General features: G+C 57.3%; 2 protein-coding genes across 3 annotated transcripts in view; both read right to left on the reverse strand.

Moving 5' to 3' along the window:
• The window catches only part of PBK (PDZ binding kinase), a 10,094-nt gene extending 5,295 nt beyond the window's left edge, over positions 1-4,799 (reverse strand). The window contains exons 1-5 of the mRNA XM_054819331.1: positions 4,762-4,799; positions 3,769-3,838; positions 2,725-2,815; positions 2,174-2,316; positions 694-863 (exon numbers count right to left, since the gene is read on the reverse strand). Coding sequence (XP_054675306.1) covers positions 694-863; positions 2,174-2,316; positions 2,725-2,815; positions 3,769-3,817 — 453 coding nt within the window. The 5' untranslated portion in view covers positions 3,818-3,838; positions 4,762-4,799. The remainder of the gene's footprint in view (positions 1-693; positions 864-2,173; positions 2,317-2,724; positions 2,816-3,768; positions 3,839-4,761) is intronic.
• Positions 4,800-5,669: 870 nt separating this feature from the next.
• The window catches only part of SCARA5 (scavenger receptor class A member 5), a 39,476-nt gene continuing 26,953 nt past the window's right edge, over positions 5,670-18,192 (reverse strand). Inside the window, exons 7-9 of one of the 2 annotated variants that reach the window (XM_054819319.1) lie at positions 14,689-14,736; positions 10,084-10,281; positions 5,670-5,945 (exon numbers count right to left, since the gene is read on the reverse strand). In XM_054819319.1, coding sequence (XP_054675294.1) covers positions 5,809-5,945; positions 10,084-10,281; positions 14,689-14,736 — 383 coding nt within the window. In that variant the 3' untranslated portion in view covers positions 5,670-5,808. The remainder of the gene's footprint in view (positions 5,946-10,083; positions 10,282-14,688; positions 14,737-18,192) is intronic. The other variant, XM_054819320.1, reaches the window with a different exon arrangement.

An 18,192-nucleotide genomic window follows, 5' to 3' on the forward strand; every position in this document is an offset into this window, starting at 1 on the left:
AGGACCCTACCCTTGCCCTTGTTGAATTCCATTGGGTTCCTCTCCGCCCAACTCTCCAGCCTGTCCAGGTCTCGCTGAATGGCAGCGCAGCCTCCTGCTCTGTCGGCCTCTCCTCCCAGTTTGGGATCGCCAGCAAACGTGCTGAGGGCACGCTCTGTCCCCTGTCCAGGTCAGCGATGAAGATGTTGAACAAGACCGGACCCAGCACTGACCCCTGGGGCACACCACTCGCTACAGGCCTCCAATAGAGACTGTGCCACTGGTCACAACCCTCTGGGCCCTGCCATGCTGTGGTTTAGAGCACCGCTGAGTCTCTGTTTTCCCCCTTTTTTCCCCCCAAACGCAGCCTCAGCGTGACGGCTGCTGCAGCTCGGCGAGGGGAGGTACACAAGCTGGCAGCCACGGGCAGCCAGCTTCCTCGCCGGCTAGCAAGCAGGGATGGCCGGTAGCCCCAGCATTTGCGACAGAAAAGCCCTGTTGCATCTCTTTTTATATGACTTCAATCTCAAGCTTCAGGGCTCAATTTTCACCTGAGTCTGTACAGCACCCCGGTAAAAAAAAAAAAAACCAACCCACCAAGGCCTTATATCACAGCGTCTGCTCTCCATGTCACACGCCAAATTCATTCATTTTTCCAGTGTCACCAGCGTATGTGATTCCACAGAGAACAGCTACGGTGAACGTTAAACATACCTTCAGCCCCCTCGCCATGCTCAAGGCAACTTTGAAAATGGTGGCAGCAGGGAAAGGGCCCAACCGTTCTGCACGTCTGTCTTCAAGCAAATCACCGAGAGATTTTTCTCCTCCGTACTCCATGGCCAGACACATACTTCCATCATTGGCCTCGGTAAACGCACGGTAACCTTCCAACAAAGATGGATTTGTCAGAGAGCCAAAGCAGGCAGCGGCGTTTCCACGTGCTTGCCAGCCCGATGGAGCCCGAGCGTTTGGTGCTGCTCCCCCGGTGGCTGTAACCAAGCCCAAACACATTCCCATCCCGGGGGAACCCGGCTCGCAGCTTTATGTGGAGAGGTGAAGCCACAGGAAAGTCCGTGGACACCCCACAGACACCCCACTCGTTACTTCCCAGCTCAGCTTTGCACCCTGTGCCGGGGCAGGGAGGTTTACCCCAATCTTTGTGGGACAGAAAAGCAGGAGAAAGGAGGGAGGAGAGCAGCAGATCTGCAGGGCCGACATCCCCGGCTGCAAAGACAAGGAGCCGCAGATGCCCGACAACGGGCGGGGGGACGTTTGGTAAAGCCAAGCCTAAGCTTCTGTCTCACACGGGCTGTTTCACAAGGTCCATGAATACGGACCATCACGTAATCCTCCTTCCTCCGTGTTTTACTCCTGTCTGTAAACAATGCTCTTCAGGTGGAGTTATAAATGGCACAGTCTTGCGTAACGGTATAGCAAAAGTCTTAGCCTGTAAATGATTTACGGGACCTTTTACAAAAAAGCAGAGAAACGTTTGCAAAGTGAAAGGTCAAGACTATCTTTGCTCTTAAATTCCTGCCAGAAGCGAGATGTGCCATTTTAGGGATACAAACAAAATTCTTTGCACGCAGGATTTCTAATACAAGTGCCCATACCAAGACAGTTTAAAGCACAAATAAAAGGAAAGTCAAACAAAGCTGCTGTTCTGACTGGCAGGAGAGATTTTAGACAAGATAAGAGCAGAAATTAAACACAGACTAAAGCAGCTTCTCAAAATATTCCTACCACCGAGTGCCAAGAGCGTGACAAAGCCCCAGTTGTTACTCAAAGGTGTGTCAGCGTCTCCTCTGGCCGGAGCTGCCCCATCGCACGGCCGCTCGGGAGTCCCACCATGACCGTTTCTGGCAGGGAACCCCCCCGGATCGCCACCTCTCAGCGACTGACGCCGGCGTCAGCAGGCAACGAAGCACCAAGGGACATCTTCTGCCACCGACTGTGCTGCCCCGGCAGTCCAGGAGCACTTCCAGGTCCTCAGCAGGCAGGGCAAGACTAAATTAATTTAATTAAGGTCCACGAAGGGCCTGACCGAAGGGGCAGGCAGCCCAGCGCCCCCTCTCCGAAGCCGGGGAGGGCAGAGAAACCCTGCAGCAGCCCCATGTCACATCACCTGGCTCCGGATTCGGCTCCAACAGTTTAATTTGTAATTTAAGCGACGCAGGCTGTGCTGGAAACTTACCCACAATGTTTGGGTGCTGGAGGTTTTCCAAAATCTCGGCTTCTTTGTTCAGTCTCTGCTGATAGATGCTTTGCTGGCTCCTGTTGCATTTGGAATTAATTTTCTTTATAGCCCAAGGGGAGCAAGACAAACCTCTGGGAGATCTGCATGGAAAAACCCACACGTCTCGGAACCGCTCTGTCTGTAAGCGGCACCACGGTTAAAGTTCACACAGGTCACTGAGGAGCCGTTCTGGAGAGCATCTGCCTTTATTTTGTGGAATTAATCAAGACCAGTGCTAAAGCAAGCTCATGTTTGCTAACGTGCACACTGCAGAGGTGCATAGCAATGCTTTGCTCCATCGAGATGTCGAGGGAGATTATTATCGATTCTCATTTTCAGGAAATCCCGCACCCCTTCCTCAGCTCCGTGCCCATTTGAAGGGGCGCAGGCAGCACCTGCCCCTTTTTTTGCTCAGAGCTCAATCCCTTTCCATCTCCTACATTATTCTAGAGGGAAAATAAAGATGCCTAGCCCCAAGCACCACCTCACGCCCGTGCTCTCACGCATACCTTCTCATCAAGTAGACGCTGACCCCAGTGCCGTATCCAAGCTTCTGCATGAAGGGAGAGGCTGGGATAGTGACAGAAACTGGCCCCCCATCTAAAAAGAAAAGAGAAACCCAGCAGATCAAACCGCAAGCAGCAGCTTCTCGCTAGGACCTTCAACGCTTTAATTACCAATCATGATTCTACCATATGCGCTGTGCAGGAGACTGGATTTTTAGAAGTTTTTTTCCAAACCCCCTTTCCCCCCCCCAGTATCTTACCAAATTCAAACTCCCATCCCACCGAGCTGTCACCACCACCCTCGTTAGGTTTCTCACCCAGGACAGCTCTGTGCAGCGTTTTACACTCAAGCCTGATCTTAGATTTGGCTCAAGTCTAAGTCTTGGGTCATCAAGATCTTAGATCTTGGCTTTTTGGTCTTATCTACTCTCTGGGCTGAGCAACTGTGCTGGTTTTGGGTGGGATAGAGTTAATTTTCTTCAGCTTGTAGGGGGCCGGGGTTTGGAGTTGTGCTGAAAGCAGCGCTGACAAGAGGGATGTTCCAGTTCTTGCTGAACAGTGCTTACACAGCAGCAAGGCTTTATCGGCTTCTCCCGCTGCTCTGCCAGCGAGTTGGGAGGGGACACGGATGGGAAAACTGACCCCAACTGACAACAGGGACATCGTGGCCCGTGCGATGTCATGCTCAGCAATAAAGCTGGGGAGAAGGAGGAGGATGGGGGGACGTCTGGGGTGATGGCGCTTGTCTTCCCAAGTCCTGGTGGCCAAACACCTGCCTGCCGACGGGAAGCGGCGGAGGAATTCCTGAGTTGGCTTTGCTTGCACACGCAGCTTTTGCTTTGCTGATTTTATCTCAACTCCTCGGTTTTCTCACTTTTACCCTTCCAATTCTCTCCCCCATTCTGCCGGGGGGAGGGAAACAAGGGAGCGGCTGAGCTGCTGCTGGGGTTAAAGCACGACACCCACCCCGACACGCGGGTTTAACACCCAAAGCGTTCGGTTTCCCTGCCAGCGCTTTCGGCAAGATTTAGGGTTCACACGACTCACCAGGTTTCTCCCTGCGAGCCAGGTTGTTTTGGGACTTGAAGGCTTCCATTGCTGCAAACTGCCCTGAGCCCTACAGCAGAGAGGAGAGAATTTATTCCACCTCCAGCCCCAAAAATGGATCCTCGGGAGGACGAGGTGTGCAGGGCTCAAGCCCTAACCCGTCCAGGGGCATTACAGATACCGCAACAGGAGATGAAAGAACATAAATTACATCCCTTGGATGTTCCTAACTGCTACTTTGGCTTCTCCCAGCTCTGCTCATTGACAGCCGAAGCAGAGACGTGGGCTCCCTCCTTCCCCAGAGTCACCCCGCAGCTTGTCACCGCTGTGTCCCCTGTGGGGAATGACTCACAGAGGGGGAACGAACCCCGTAAGGGTCTGGGGGTGGCTCTGAAGTCAAGCAAGAGCCTGGGACTGGTGCCCTAAGGGAATCACAAGGGACGTGGCACCGAGGGAAGGAGCTGGGGTGGGACACACGCGCACCCCCAGGCTGCTCCCACCAGGGCAAGGGCCCCCCCAGACCTCAGCACAGCCGGCACCAGGGCAGGGGTGGGACTGAGGATCCCACCTCTGGGGTGAAGGGGGGGACCCAGCAGTCAGCACCCAGCAGGCCTCTCCTGCCCCCCCCCCAACCTCTGGGGACTCCCGGGTCCCACCTCTGAGGTGAAAGGGGGGGGGTCCTAGGTTGGGGGGTGGCAGAAAATGACTCCGGGGTCCCATCTCCAGGGGTGAGGAGGCGCCCCGGGGAAGGCAGGGGACTCCCGGGTCCCACCGAGGGGTGAGGGGAAGCCAGGCCGGAGGGTGAGTGGAAGGAGGAACCCGAACCCGAACCCGAACCCGAACCCGAACCCGAACCCGAACCCGAACCCGAACCCGAACCCGAACCCGAACCCGAACCCGAACCCGAACCCGAACCCGAACCCGAACCCGAACCCGAACCCGAACCCGAACCCGAACCCGAACCCGAACCCGAACCCGAGCCGCGGCCGTTACCTGCCGCCGCCGCCGTTTGAATCCTGCGCGCGGGAATCCCGCCCCGCCCCTCCCCCGCTACGGCGGCCGCGGGCGGACAAACCGGGCGGAAGGCGGAGGGGGCGGGGTCAGAGCAGGGGGCGGGGTCTATGGGGACGGGGCGGGGCTTGGGGTCTCGGGGGGGTGGTTGGGGGGATGGAAGGGCCCCCAAGGGCTTTGGGGGGGTCTGTTGGGGGTCCCCAAGGCCTTGGGGGGCATCTGTGAAGGGTTCTGGAGGCTATGGAGGGTCACCCAGCCTTTGGGGGGGGTCTCTGTGGGATTCCCGAGGCTTTTGGGGGGGTCTGCATGGGGTCCTCAAGTCTTTCAGGGGGTCTCTAGGGTGCAGCAGGGTCTCCAAGCCTTTGTGGGGGTCTCTGTGGGTCCTCAAGCCCGTGGGGAAGGGTCTCTGTGGGGTCCCCACACCCTTGGGAGGGACCTCTGGGGGTCAGTGGGGTCCCCAAGCCCTTGGGGGGGTCTCTGGGGGGGGTTCCCGAGCCTTTGGGGGGGTCCCCATGGCATTGCCACCCCCTTGGGGAGGGTCTCTCTTGGGCGCCCGGGTGAGGTTGCCTGTGGGGTTCACCAGGGTTCCCAAGCCCTATGGGGGTGTCTCTGAGGGATCCCCAAGCCCTTGGGAGAGTGTTTCTGGGGGGCCCCCAAGCCCTGGGGGGAGGGTGTCTCTGGGGGGGGGGCTTGGGGGGGCTCAGGCACCCCAGGGTGTCCTGTACCCCCACCCAGCACACTGGGGCTTCTTGAACCGGGGCTGAGCCAGACCCAGGGTCTGTACTTACCCCCCCCCGCCCCCCCCAGTTCATCCCCACCGGACCCCCCCGAACCCCCATTGTCCTTTGAACCCCCCCACCCCCTCTGAGCACGGCTGCGCCAGCGCCGTAGAGAGTAATAAAAAGGCATTTATTTCTCTAATAATAAAACCATTTCAGGAAGCACAGGTGAGATCCGTGGGGTGGGTCAAGTCCCCCCCCCCGGACCCCTGCAGCCAGAGCGGGGGTGTCCCCGTCCCCCCCCTCCCCATCACGGCGTCAGGCATTTCACGCCGGCATCCTCGGCGTGGCCGCAGTTGGTTTTGCCCCAGCTGGAGAAGCTGCAGTGCAGAAGGCTCTCCTCTGTCCCCTTGCAGGAGACGTCGTCCATCCAGATCCTCCCCGTGCCTGCAAAAACAGGGACCCACTGGCACCGGCACCGGCATTGGCACCGGCATCGGCATCGGCACCGGTGGGCTCTGGCATCAGCACCGGCACTGGCACCAGCAGGCTCTGGCATTGGCACTGGCACCGGCACCAGCACCGGCATCGGCATCGGCATTGGCACCAGCACCGGCACTGGCACCGGTGGGCTCTGGCATCGGCACCGGCATTGGCACCGGCATCGGCACCAGCAGGCTCTGGCATTGGCACCGGCACCGGCATCGGCATTGGCACCAGCACCGGCACTGGCACCGGTGGGCTCTGGCATTGGCACCGGCATTGGCACCGGCATCGGCACCGGTGCGCTCTGGCATCAGCACCAGCATTGACACCGGCAGACTCTGGCATTGGCACCGGCACCGGCATCGGCATTGGCACCAGCATCGGCACCGGTGGGCTCTGGCATCGGCACCGGCATTGGCACCGGCATCGGCAGGCTCTGGCATTGGCACCGGCACTGGCACTGGCACTGGCACCAGCATCAGCACCGGCATCGGCACCAGCATTGGCATCGGCATCGGCACCGGTGGGCTCTGGCACTGGCACCGGCACTGGCACCGGCACTGGCACCAGCACTGGCACCAGCACTGGCATCGGCATTGGCACCGGCATCGGCACCGGCATTGGCACCGGCATCAGCACTGGCATTGGCACCGGCATCGGCATCGGCAGGCTCTGGCATCAGCACCAGCATCGGCACCAGCATTGGCACCGGTGGGCACCGGCATCGGCACCGGCATCAGCACCAACATCAGCACCGGTGGGCACCAGCATCAGCACCGGTGGGCACCAGCATCGGCACCGGCACCGGCATCAGCACCGACATCGGCATCGGCACTGGTGGGCTCTGGCATTGGCACCGGCATTGGCACCAGCACGTCGGTGGATCCCGTCCAACCAAGGGCACGTGCATCGCTGCATCATCGGGATAAAGCAGAAATAGTTCAAGCCATTCTTGAACGAAAGGTTTCATCCGTTATGAGGATTCCCTCCGCTGTTTTATCGTTCCTTCTTTATAGTAACGCGTATTAATTTTGTTAACATATATATTAGTTCACATTATAGACTGTCGTGTAAAGGGGCAGTGGAGTTTTACTGGAGGTTTTTGTATTTTTCATGCTTAAGTCAAGCAAATTAAAGGAATAGAAATAATGATTTCACTTCTTGGAAGCTTCAAGCTGTCCGTGGAGGATGAAGGACAACCCCCGGGCAACCGAGGTAACGGCTCCAGGGACGGCGGGATCGATAGAAAAGCAGCAAGAACGCTGCAGGAATAGCGTTGCTTTGCAAAATTTTCCTGTGATTAATCATCACTAAGGTGTGCGTTAGTGATCGTTCCAGTCGTGGTGTACCCGAACGCTCGAAGGGGAGAAGAACCCCCATTTCAGACCACATTGGGTGCCCCAATTTGGCTGGGACGCCCCACGTACAAGAATAAATTTCCCATTTTGCACCTCAGCCTTTCCCCTCGGTCAGCACCAATGCCCAGGACACATCGTAATTCCCCATCGCCGGAGCTCTGTGCTGGGCGATGGGGTGGGGGTCCGTTCCCCAGCCCGAGCCCCCCCAGCAACGCCTTGGTAAAATCCCCCGTTTTCTTCACGGCCTCAGATTGCTCCAGGGGAGGTTTAGGTTGGATATTAGGAAAAATTTCTTCACTGAAAGGGTGGTCAGACATTGGAACAGGCTGCCCAGAGAGGTGGTGGAGTCACCGTCCCTGGAGGTGTTCAAAAAACGTGTAGACGTGGCATTTCGGGACATGGTCTAGTAGACATGGTGGTGTTGGGTCAGTGGTTGGACTTGATGATCTTAGAGGTCTTTTCCAACCTTAATGATTCTATGATTCTATGATTCTTCGTGGTTCATTTTTTTCCCAGGGCGCTATTTGTAGTAACAGGGGGTGTCACCCAGGGGTCCCTGCTGGGACCAACACTGTGTAAGATCTTCATCAATGACCTCAATGGTGGGATCGAGTGCACCCTCAGCAAGTTTGCCAATGACACCAAGCTGTGTGGTGTGTCGACACGCTGGAGGGAAGGGATGCCATCCAGAGGGACCTGGACAGGCTGGAGAGGTGGGCCCATGTGAACCACGTGAAGTTCAACCAGGCCAAGGGCAAGGTCCTGCACGTGGGTCGGGGCAATCCCAAGCACAACTCCAGGCTGGGCAGGGAATGGATGGAGAGCAGCCCTGAGGAGAAGGACTTGGGGTGTTGGGGGACGAGAAGCTCACCATGAGCCGGCAACGTGCGCTGGCAGCCCAGAAAGCCACCCGTGTCCTGGGCTGCGTGTCCAGCAGCGTGAGCAGCAGGTCGAGGGAGGGGATTCTGCCCCTCTGCTCCGCTCTGCTGAGACCCCCCTGCAGTGCTGCGTCCAGCTCGGGGGTCCCCAGCACAAGAAGGACATGGAGCTGTTGGAGCCAGGCCAGAGGAGGCCACGGAGATGAGGCGAGGGCTGGAGCACCTCTGCTCTGGAGACCTCAGGCTGAGAGAGTTGGGCTGGTTCAGCCTGGAGAAGAGAAGGCTGCGGGGAGACCTTCGAGCCCCTTCCAGTCCCTGCAGGGGCTCCAGGAAAGCTGGAGAGGGGCTGGTGCCAAGGGCAGGGAGTGACAGGCCAAGGGGAATGGCCTGAAGCTGCAGGAGGGGAGATGGAGATGGGATGTGAGGCAGAAATCCTTCCCTGTGAGGGTGCTGAGGCCCTGGCACAGGGTGCCCAGAGAAGCTGTGGCTGCCCCTGGCTCCCTGGCAGTGTTCAAGGCCAGGTTGGATGGGGCTTTGGGCAAGCTGGGCTAGTGGAGGGTGTCCCTGCCCATGGCAGGGGTGGCACTGGGTGGGCTGGGAGGTCCCTGCCCACCCAAAGCAGTCGGGGATTCTGTGGTTCTCTCCGTTCAGCCCTGCAGAAACAAGGACCCAGGTCTGCCCGCACAGGCGATGGGTGCAGCTCAATCCATCTGGCATGTGGCAGTGGGGTAGCCCCAGATTTTGGGGACTACCAAACCCCTGGGGATGCACAATCCCTGTTCTGGAGGGAACACCCCCAGGAGAGACACCAGCCACCAGCATGTTGTGGCCATGGCAAGGCATTGGATGTACCACACTCGATGGGGCATCAGTGGGGTTCTACTGCCCCATCAAGGATGTCCAAAGATGCAACCATGGTGTGGCAGGACCTTTGGGGCTTCCCAGTTGGGACATCCCAAGTCAAGCCTATGCCCCAACGTAGGCTCTGGATGACAGTGTGCCAGGATCCCAAGCGGCTGTACCAGCTTCGAGGGGGGGTAGAGGACCAGGGTGGGAGACAGGAGGAAGAAATCCAGGAGTGGGCAACCAGGGCACTGGTGGTGAAACAAGCTCTGAGGTGTCCCAAGGCTGGTGTGAAGGACACCAACTCTTGGAGGGGTCCAACTGTGCTCACAGAGAAGGTCTGGCCAACTGGCATGTTCATGGCTAGATGTGGCTGTGGTGGCTACCTGCTTTTGGGATCCATCATCTCCTTGGCAACCCCAAGCAGCTGGAGAGAAAGCAACTCAAGGAGTTAAAAAGCCTACGTTGAAAAGGAGCTGGTCTAGGCAGAAACACCCCAACAGAACAGTTTGGGGCCAAAGGCCACCCCTCTGCCCGCCAAAGCATTCCTGACATTTCCCCTCTGTTTTTAAAAGCGTTTCCTTTTTCTTTTTTTTTTTTTCCCCTTTTGTTATTCTAAACAAGAAAACAGATCTCAAAAGTCACGTCCAGCTGACGAACCCAAAGCGTTCATGCAAAAGCAACAAGCCCAGGGACGGTTCTGCAGCGCTCAGTCAGAGCACGGCAGGGCGTGCGCGCCGAAGGAGCCGGAGCAGAGGACGGAGCCGCCCGGGCCAGCGCCAGCGATGTGCTTGCACGCGGTCCCGCAAGCCAACGCCAAAATATTTGGAGACGCCCCGGGCTGGTTGTGCTGAATGAACCGGTGCTCAACCAGACTGAAGCTTCTCAGGCCACCACAGCGCCTGTCCTGCTCGTGGGGGACGTGCTGGATGCCCCCAGGCTCATTTTTGGGGGGTGTCTGGTTAATTTATGGGCTGGCTCCAGGTATCGGTGGTGGGGGTAAAGGTGGTGGGGTCTTACCTTGGCCGAACCGTGCCATGCGGTACACCTCCTCGGCGCCTCGGAAGCCCAGCATCCGGCACACCACGTCTCCATCCTTCTTGTCCCAGCCGTCATCACACACTGTGCCCCAACGCCGGTCGTAGAAGACCTCCACCCGTCCCTCGTGGGAGCCGGAGCCGTTCACCAGCCGAATCATCCCCTCCTCGGCAGCTGCTGCTGGGAAAAGAGAGAGGGAGGTCAGATGGAGCGTGGTGGCATCTCCAAGTGTTGCCCCTTGCCCACCTTGGACCACCTTCCCGTGCCCTCCCCATGGCGCCCGCGGCTGCAGAAAGCACAGGGTGATGCACCTCCATGTCACCTGAGGACATCCCACCGCCGTTGGGTATGGTGCTGGAGGGGTCCCACCAAACCTGGGGTTTTTTGGGAGGAGGTTGAGCCTTGCAATGGCCCTACCAAGATGGGAAACCTCTTTGCAGCACCTTGCAGGGAGGGCAGGCACCGAGCAAGGATCAGTCTTGAAGCCATCAAGGTGAGACCAAATGGAGACAGCTCAGGCTTGCAATGAGAAGAACGATCTGAGCAACTCAGGGGAGGAGGAGATGCCAGCAGAACCAGGGCACAGAGATTCCAAAAGGGACTAGAAAGGGAATATCAGGTGATGGGGAGGCTCTTCCAGCCTGGAGACAGGACCTGGGACCAAGTCCACGCTGCTTGGATGGACCCTGAATTCATGCTTGAGGGGATGGTCAGTCTGAAATGCCAAACTGTGGTGGGGGGACATGGGGAGCTGGGCTCCCCCAAACTAGATTGTACTGCAGCTGCTCGGAGACTTTTATTTAAAGACATTTCTCAAAGCCAGGGTGGGGTTTTTCCCTATCAAAACCACACGTTCCCATGGGAAATGCTCAGTGACGTTCCTTCTCAAGTGCAAAGATAAATGGGGTTTGGATTGTTGCATGAAGTGTTTCCAGGCAGATCGAGGCCTCCTCCTTGATGACCACCAATCCTCCAGCTCATCCTTTATGCCCAAGGCTGGTCCCTGGTGGAGAACAGGTTGGGGGGCTGCAGTCTGCTTCCACGCCACCAAAACCACCACAACCACAGCCACCACCAATGTCCCAGCAATGTCAAAGGGAACAAAACCTTCTCGTCTGCTGTGATTTTGCCGGTACACGGACCACGGCAACTTCTCAAGTGATGAACCCAAAAGATCTCCACGCCAAGAGGTGACCATTGCAGAGGGAGCTGCAAAGAGCTGGGTAAAATCTGACATTGGTCTGACATCTGCTTTAACTTCGCCATGGTGGGATGTCACAGGCAGCCGTGCTTGACTGAGGTCTCTTTAGGCACCTTGGCCAACCAAGCCGGTGACCATGAGGTTGGCCAAGGTGGGCGAAGCAGGGTCCCAACCTGCCCCAGGCTCTTGGGGCTGGGAGGTGCAGGGTTAATGGGACATTTAGAGACCGGAGCAGCGTTTGGGTTCTGCTGCACAGAGATGCAACAGGTCTTGGCACTGCTGGCTGGCTGGGACCTGCACAAAAGTTGTTTTTTTCATGTTTCAGGCTCTGGGTTTTCCCTGGCTCGCTCCCAGTGGGAACAGGGCCACCTCCTCCAATGACCTCCAGAAAGTACAGTCCTTGCTTGGCCTCGGCACCAGCCGCTCTCCCATTTCCAGGACCCACTCAGGGTCAGGCTCAAGAAGGGGTCTGGAAACCCTGAGCCTGTTTTCCTGGATCTGGGCAGAGCATCAGGTTCATCAAGGAGCCAGGAAACATCTCGTGCTGATGTCCCTGAACCATCTCGCTGATATTGTCCACAGCCCTGCTGTGGACGCTGAGGGTCCATGCATCATGTCTCAGCAGAGGGCCTCATCTGGGATGCTGCTGGCTGTCTTCTTCAACCAGTCCCTGCTATCTGGGATGGGACGTCTCCTCCCAGCCCTTGTGCAGCTTTGCCGAGGCAGCTGCCTTGGCTCACCCCAGGGATGGTGTCATCGGAGGGCTGGATGAAGTGACTCTTCTGAGTCAAACACGTGCACTGGAGCTGTGGACGCTGCCTGGAGCTGCTCCTGCCAAACCAAGCTTGTGCCGGGTCCAACGCCGGTGTCCCAACCTCCCTGCTCCAGGAGAACAAGTGGAGGGCAGGATGTGACCAGGGAAACCGAGGGTCCCAGCCAGGGAAAGCCAGAGTCCAGCACTTCTCCTCCACTGCTCAGGTTGAGGTGGCGAGCAACGTGGTGTCACCTTCCCAGCTCCACATTTTTGGTGACCCTGGCCACCAGCACTGTGGCACTTGGGGGGGTCCCTTTGCCAGCCTGCTCTCCCAGCACCAGGGAACGCTGTGACTTTGGGACCATTGTCCCTCTTGCACCCTGGAGCATCCTGGGCCATGGGATCCTTCCCCAGGTGCTGTCACCTCATGCCTGCAATGGCTTGGGCAAGCAATAGCTAAGTGGCCACGTGGACTGAGTCCCAGGTGCGGAGGTGGGGCCCCCCGGCAGGAGGTAATCCCCTCTGTGAAACCATCCATCTGCCTCCAAAGACACCAGCATTCCCTGGTGCCAGGAGAGCAGGTAGTGACCGATGGTCCAGGACCAGCTCCGTATCTCCAACATCATCTGGTTGCTCATCCTGTCCAGAACCTGCTCCGTATCCCCAACCCAAGCCAGTTGCTCATCCCAAAGCCCTGTGATTCTGTCCTCACCCCAGCTTTTCGCTGGACGCTCATCAGAGCCTGTGCGTGCTGGAAGATGACAACTGCTTCCCCGAGGAGAGGAAGAGATGTGCAATCAGGGCACGGATCCAGGCACCACCGCGATGTTCCCATTAATCAGCAGGGTGAGGGCTGCTAATAAAGCCACAGAGCTCAGCCGCCCGAGTCCTGGCCACAGCCCTTCCACTTAGCCTCTAACAAGCATTGCTTAGAGGGCTAATAAAAGCTAATAAAACCCAGAAGTCTCCTCCCAAACCAGTGCCAGCTGCCCGTAAAGGCCACTCTGCTCCACTCAGCCCAGCCCAGCCCAGCTCAGCTCAGCCAAGCCCAGCCTGGGGCCGTTTTAGTGCCCATGGGCCCTGGGGACTCTGCAAAAGCTGCACCTGGGTCTTGGCCCTGAGGAGCTGGTGGAGCTGTCTGGAGATGCACAGGGACCAAAGCGGGTTGTCCAGGATCAGGCCATCCCGGGCTGCAGCTCCAGAGCAGCAGAGGAGCATCCCAGGCGTGCAGCGACCCCCTGCCTGAGAACTGGCCTGGCCCCGTCTATCTCGGAGCAGTTTCCTGGCCTCTTCTCTCTCCAACATAACCAATAAACCCCAAAAGCATCATTTCTTCCTCATCCTGTGCGTGTGCATTTGTTTTTGCGGCAGGAATTACTTCCAAACCCCTTGACCTCCCCCCTGCCCAGCCCCTAAAAACAGCAAAACAAGAAAGGAAAAGCTAAAGAGGAGAAAACAACTCCCAGTGGCTGAGAAAACAAGGGTTTGATTTTTTGCAGTTGGGCTGAGATATCATCTCCCCCCTGGTAATGGAGATCATCTGCCCCCGGTTCCCTGGGCTCCCCACTGCCCCTGCTCCGCTCTGGTCCCTTTGGTTTGGGAATATGGATGCAAACATCAAGTTTCCAGGGGGTAGATGTGGGATACGTCTATCCCAGGAAATTAAATAGTGATATACCCCATCATTTGTACTTTGCGGATGGGAACCAGCTGCGTTCACCCACCAAGCGGTGGCTGGAGGGGGCCGGGGTGCTCGGTCCTTGCTGGGGTGCTGGTGCATCATGCCGTGGTGCTCCCCGGTCCCCAGCTATCTCTGCTGCTGCTCCCCTTCGAACCCTGCCCCATCCTTGTTCTTCCTTGGCATCGTTTGGGCATCGTGGTGGCTGGTGGCAGGGAGCTGGAGCCCCTGCGTGGGGGCCTGAGGCAGGAGGGATGGATGTCCCTGGGGCTGCAGGAGGGATGTCCAAAGCTTGGAGGAAACCATCAGCATCTCCAGGGGTTGCAGTGATGAGCTCTCTGCATGGCATGGCCATAGCACAGCGGGGGGGTGAGTGGGATCCAGCTTATCACAGAATCCCCGACTGGTTTGGGTGGGCAGGGACCTCCCAGCCCACCCAGTGCCACCCCTGCCATGGGCAGGGACACCCTCCACTAGCCCAGCTTGCCCAAAGCCCCATCCAACCTGGCCTTGAACACTGCCAGGGAGCCAGGGGCAGCCACAGCTTCTCTGGGCAACCTGTGCCAGGGCCTCAGCACCCTCACAGGGAAGGATTTCTGCCTCACATCCCATCTCCATCTCCCCTCCTGCAGCTTCAGGCCATGCCCCTTGGCCTGTCACTCCCTGCCCTTGGCACCAGCCCCTCTCCAGCTTTCCTGGAGCCCCTGCAGGGACTGGAAGGGGCTCTAAGGTCTCCCCGCAGCCTTCTCTTCTCCAGGCTGAACCAGCCCAACTCTCTCAGCCTGAGGTCTCCAGAGCAGAGGGGCTCCAGCCCTCGCCTCATCTCCGTGGCCTCCTCTGGCCTGGCTCCAACAGCTCCATGTCCTTCTTGTGCTGGGGACCCCCGAGCTGGACGCAGCACCGCACCAAACCCTGCCCGCAGCACCGGCGAGACGATTGTGAGCGAGAACTTACCCGTGTCGCCGCCTCGGTCCCCCTTCTCTCCCTTCGGGCCTCGGTCACCTGGTAAAAGAAAGAGCACAGGGCATAAATCTTGCTAAAAATCAGATTTTTACTGGATATCCTGCCCTGGGTACCCCATCGGTGGGGTGCTGGGGCTGTACAATACCCCCCGCTCAGGGTGCAGGGTAAGGACGGGAGGACGGGGAACCCCCCAGAAACCCTCCTGGGGCAGCAGAGGGAGGATGGGGGGCTGGTGGTCCCTCCAACCATCCCACCCACTCTGCCACCCTCCCACCCCAAACAGCCGAGCCCTGGCTGCAGGGCAGCAGCACAGCAGGAATAAAGGAAAGCAAACCCTCAATTTCAGGCTGAAAAACCCTATTTGGGGATAAAAATGCTTCATTTTGCAGAGGTCAGGGACAGGGACGTGGCTTCCCGCAGCCTCGACAGAGCATCGCCCCGTCCCGCGCCCGGCTGGTACCTCCTCGCGAGCAGATCTGCTGAACCAAACCCTGTATCTGCCGAGAAGCAACAGTGCTGGTGGCGGGGGGTGTTCAGACCAGCTGGGTAAACAGGCTGCCTTCGAAAACTCCGCTATTTCCATACAAAAATAACGAGCTCAATAATTATCTGTGTCATGGCTTGGCTCTGCCTGCCTCTGCCTGCATCCCTCCCTTAACCCCTGCCCATGCTCCGGCTTTGCTCCTGGCAGGCAGCAGCTGTGTTTTCCCACTGCAAACACTGTCCTGAGTGGGGCCGTGGGCTTGGCTTTGTTAGTCCTGGCTTTGCCCTGAGGGAAGGGGCCAGGGAAGGCTGCGGGCTGCTCCTACCAGCGATGCTCCGGGCGAGCCCCAGCCCTGCGGCACAACCCTGCTTCAACACATCCTCCTCTTTTGTCTCCTTGTAAGAACAACAAACAACACGCAAACTCAGAAATTTCTTATAAAATAAAATAAAAATAATTAAAAAAAAAAAAAAATCGTGCAGGAAATTCTTGCCCTTTAACTTGGAGGCTCTGGGAAGGAGAGATTGCTCCCCTGGGCAGCCGCAGCTGTGTCAGATGGAGGAAAGCTGCCTGCAGCCTGCCCTGCTGATGGGAACCAGATGACAACAGCCCCGGAGCAGCGGGAGAGAGGCCAGAGATGCTGCTCGCCGGCACGTGATGGTGCCGGGACGCTGGAGCAACCCGCGATCTCCACCACCTTCCTTCCCCAGCCCGGTGGAAACGGGTTTGGAAAGCAACAGTTACGGTTCTTTTGTGTTTGTCCCCAAAAATCTGGTTTTTCTGGAGCAGAAGCGCTTTCCCTGCAGGGTCAGGGCTGCATCCTATAGGGCAACATATAGGAATGATGGAGAGAGGTGCAGGTGGAAAGGTGGAGCTCGAGGGATGGGAATATAGCGGCTGTGCTGGGCAGGAACGCCGTGGTCTGACACTCCTGGAGTAAATAACTCAACTGCTCTGTCGCTGCTGGTCTCGTCAGGGAGGTGACAGCAACTGGGACAAGTCAGGGACTTCAGAGAGGCTGCAGGGCGAGGAAATACTCTAATGGTGGGAGACCTCAACCACCAGAAATGGTTAGAAACCCTTAAGAAAAAGACCAAGGACAAAAAAAAAAAAAAAAAAAAAAGGTACAAATCAAAACTGTACTGCACCACTGCAAGAGGAACAGGGTGCCCAGAGAGGTGGGAGATGCCCCATCCCTGGAAACATCCAAGGTCAGGCTGGACGGGGCTCTGGGCAACCTGATCTAGTTGAAGATGTCCCTGCTTGTTGCAGGGGAGGATGGACTAGATGACCATTAAAGGTCCTTTCCCACCCAAACCATTCTATGGTTCGATGATTCTATGAAGAGGCACGGCCGGCAGAAAGCAGCGGAGCTGGTGGTGAGACCTCTCCAGCAGCTGGGAATGCCGTGGGGGAAACCAGGGGCTCCTGGCACAGGCAAACGAGATGCCCACCAGCACATCTTCAGGGCCAGATGCCGCTCGCCTGGGAGCCCTGATGGGGCTGTCATTAGCCCATGGAGTGCACCTGGGCCTCCAAAGAGCAGTAGATGGGCTCAGCTTAAGGATGCTGAGCTGTTAAAAATGGGTCCGGGGGCTGTTGAGGAGTGGGAACTGGTTATGGACGGGGAAGGAGGAGCTGGTGCAATGGACTCTGTGGCTGGACCCATCCCAAACGTGGCTGGGGAACAGCCCATCATCGGAGCTGATGCTGCTTTGGGATGGGTTGGTGGGTCTAACCACACGCGCACTGTGCTGGCTGTGCTTCTCCTCCCCATCCCTGACCTGTGCTACTGCATTAGGTTTAGGATGGGTTGGGTTTTTGTTGTTTTGGGGGTTTTTTTAGCTTCATATACATCTGGCAGAGGAAAGATCCTTTAAAAGAAAGAAGCATTTTATGGACGATGCTGACAGATTCGCAAGGGTGCTTTAAAACGCATCCCATCCCCTCTGCCTTATTCTTCCCCGTCCACCTTGGCTTTTCCTGTGCAGCTCTCCAAGCCCCTTCATTTCCTCACTCTTCTGGAAGACTTTTCTTCTTATTTTCTCTTTTTCCCTTCTTCTCATCTCTCTTTTCCCTACAGAGGTTCTCGGGTGAGCAGAGAGAACAGCCTCTTTGGTGGCACAGCTTGCTGCTGACTTCACCCTGTCCCACCTCACCAAGGTGTGAGGGCTGGAGAGCATCCCTAGTTGGGGACAAAGACCCTGTGAGATGGACAGCAGAAAGCCTCGGGGCTGGGACAGAGCCCACCAGTTCAGGAGAGCCTCTTACTGGCATCACCGCTGGTCCTACCAGGAGATCCTGCCTGGTGCCTTCACCCAACGAGTGTCAAGGTCTTGCCTGGATGTTTTCTGCTGCAGGTAAATCAGTGCAGCTCAGCCTCCAGTTTTTTCTGGACTGTGCACACAATTTTGGCACAGACACCATGACAAGTGACCCTTAGCTCTTCCCGTGGCAGAAGGTTGGTCCCGAGCGACGTCCTGCTCCTGGGCATCACCTCTGCTCCAAAAATCAGCGTTGCTGAGAGAGGCAGGGCACAAAACTTGCAAAGCTCATGGGAGAGGACATCACTGGAGGAGGATGGGGTCTCCTGGGTTTGCAGGGTGAGGTGGAGCACCATGGTCTCAGAGCAAGCCCCAGGAGAAGCTGCCAAACCCCCATCTTCCCAGGCAGAAACGTGCTCTGCCTTCAGCAACATGCCAAAAACCTCCTCCTTGCCTGCACGTGGTGTTTAGGAAGGGGATTTCTCTTATTGCCCTGAATTTATCTATAGATCAGCGATCCCTACCTTGGCTCATTTACTGCTGTTTCCTCCTGAACATGTTCCCTGCATGACATTCCCCATGGAAGAGTGAAGAATACTGATGTACACTCACTTTCCAGAATAATTTTCCCCGTTTGGAAATGAGGAAAATAATACTCTGCTGGGGTAATTTTGAGGGAAAAATGTATCAAGGATAGGAAAATAACCACAAGGGAAAATATTCGTGACTCCGCTGTGGAGAGGAGAA

The sequence above is a fragment of the Grus americana genome, chromosome 3 (genome assembly GCF_028858705.1).
Source record: "Grus americana isolate bGruAme1 chromosome 3, bGruAme1.mat, whole genome shotgun sequence".
Classification (NCBI taxonomy): Eukaryota; Metazoa; Chordata; class Aves; order Gruiformes; family Gruidae; genus Grus; species Grus americana.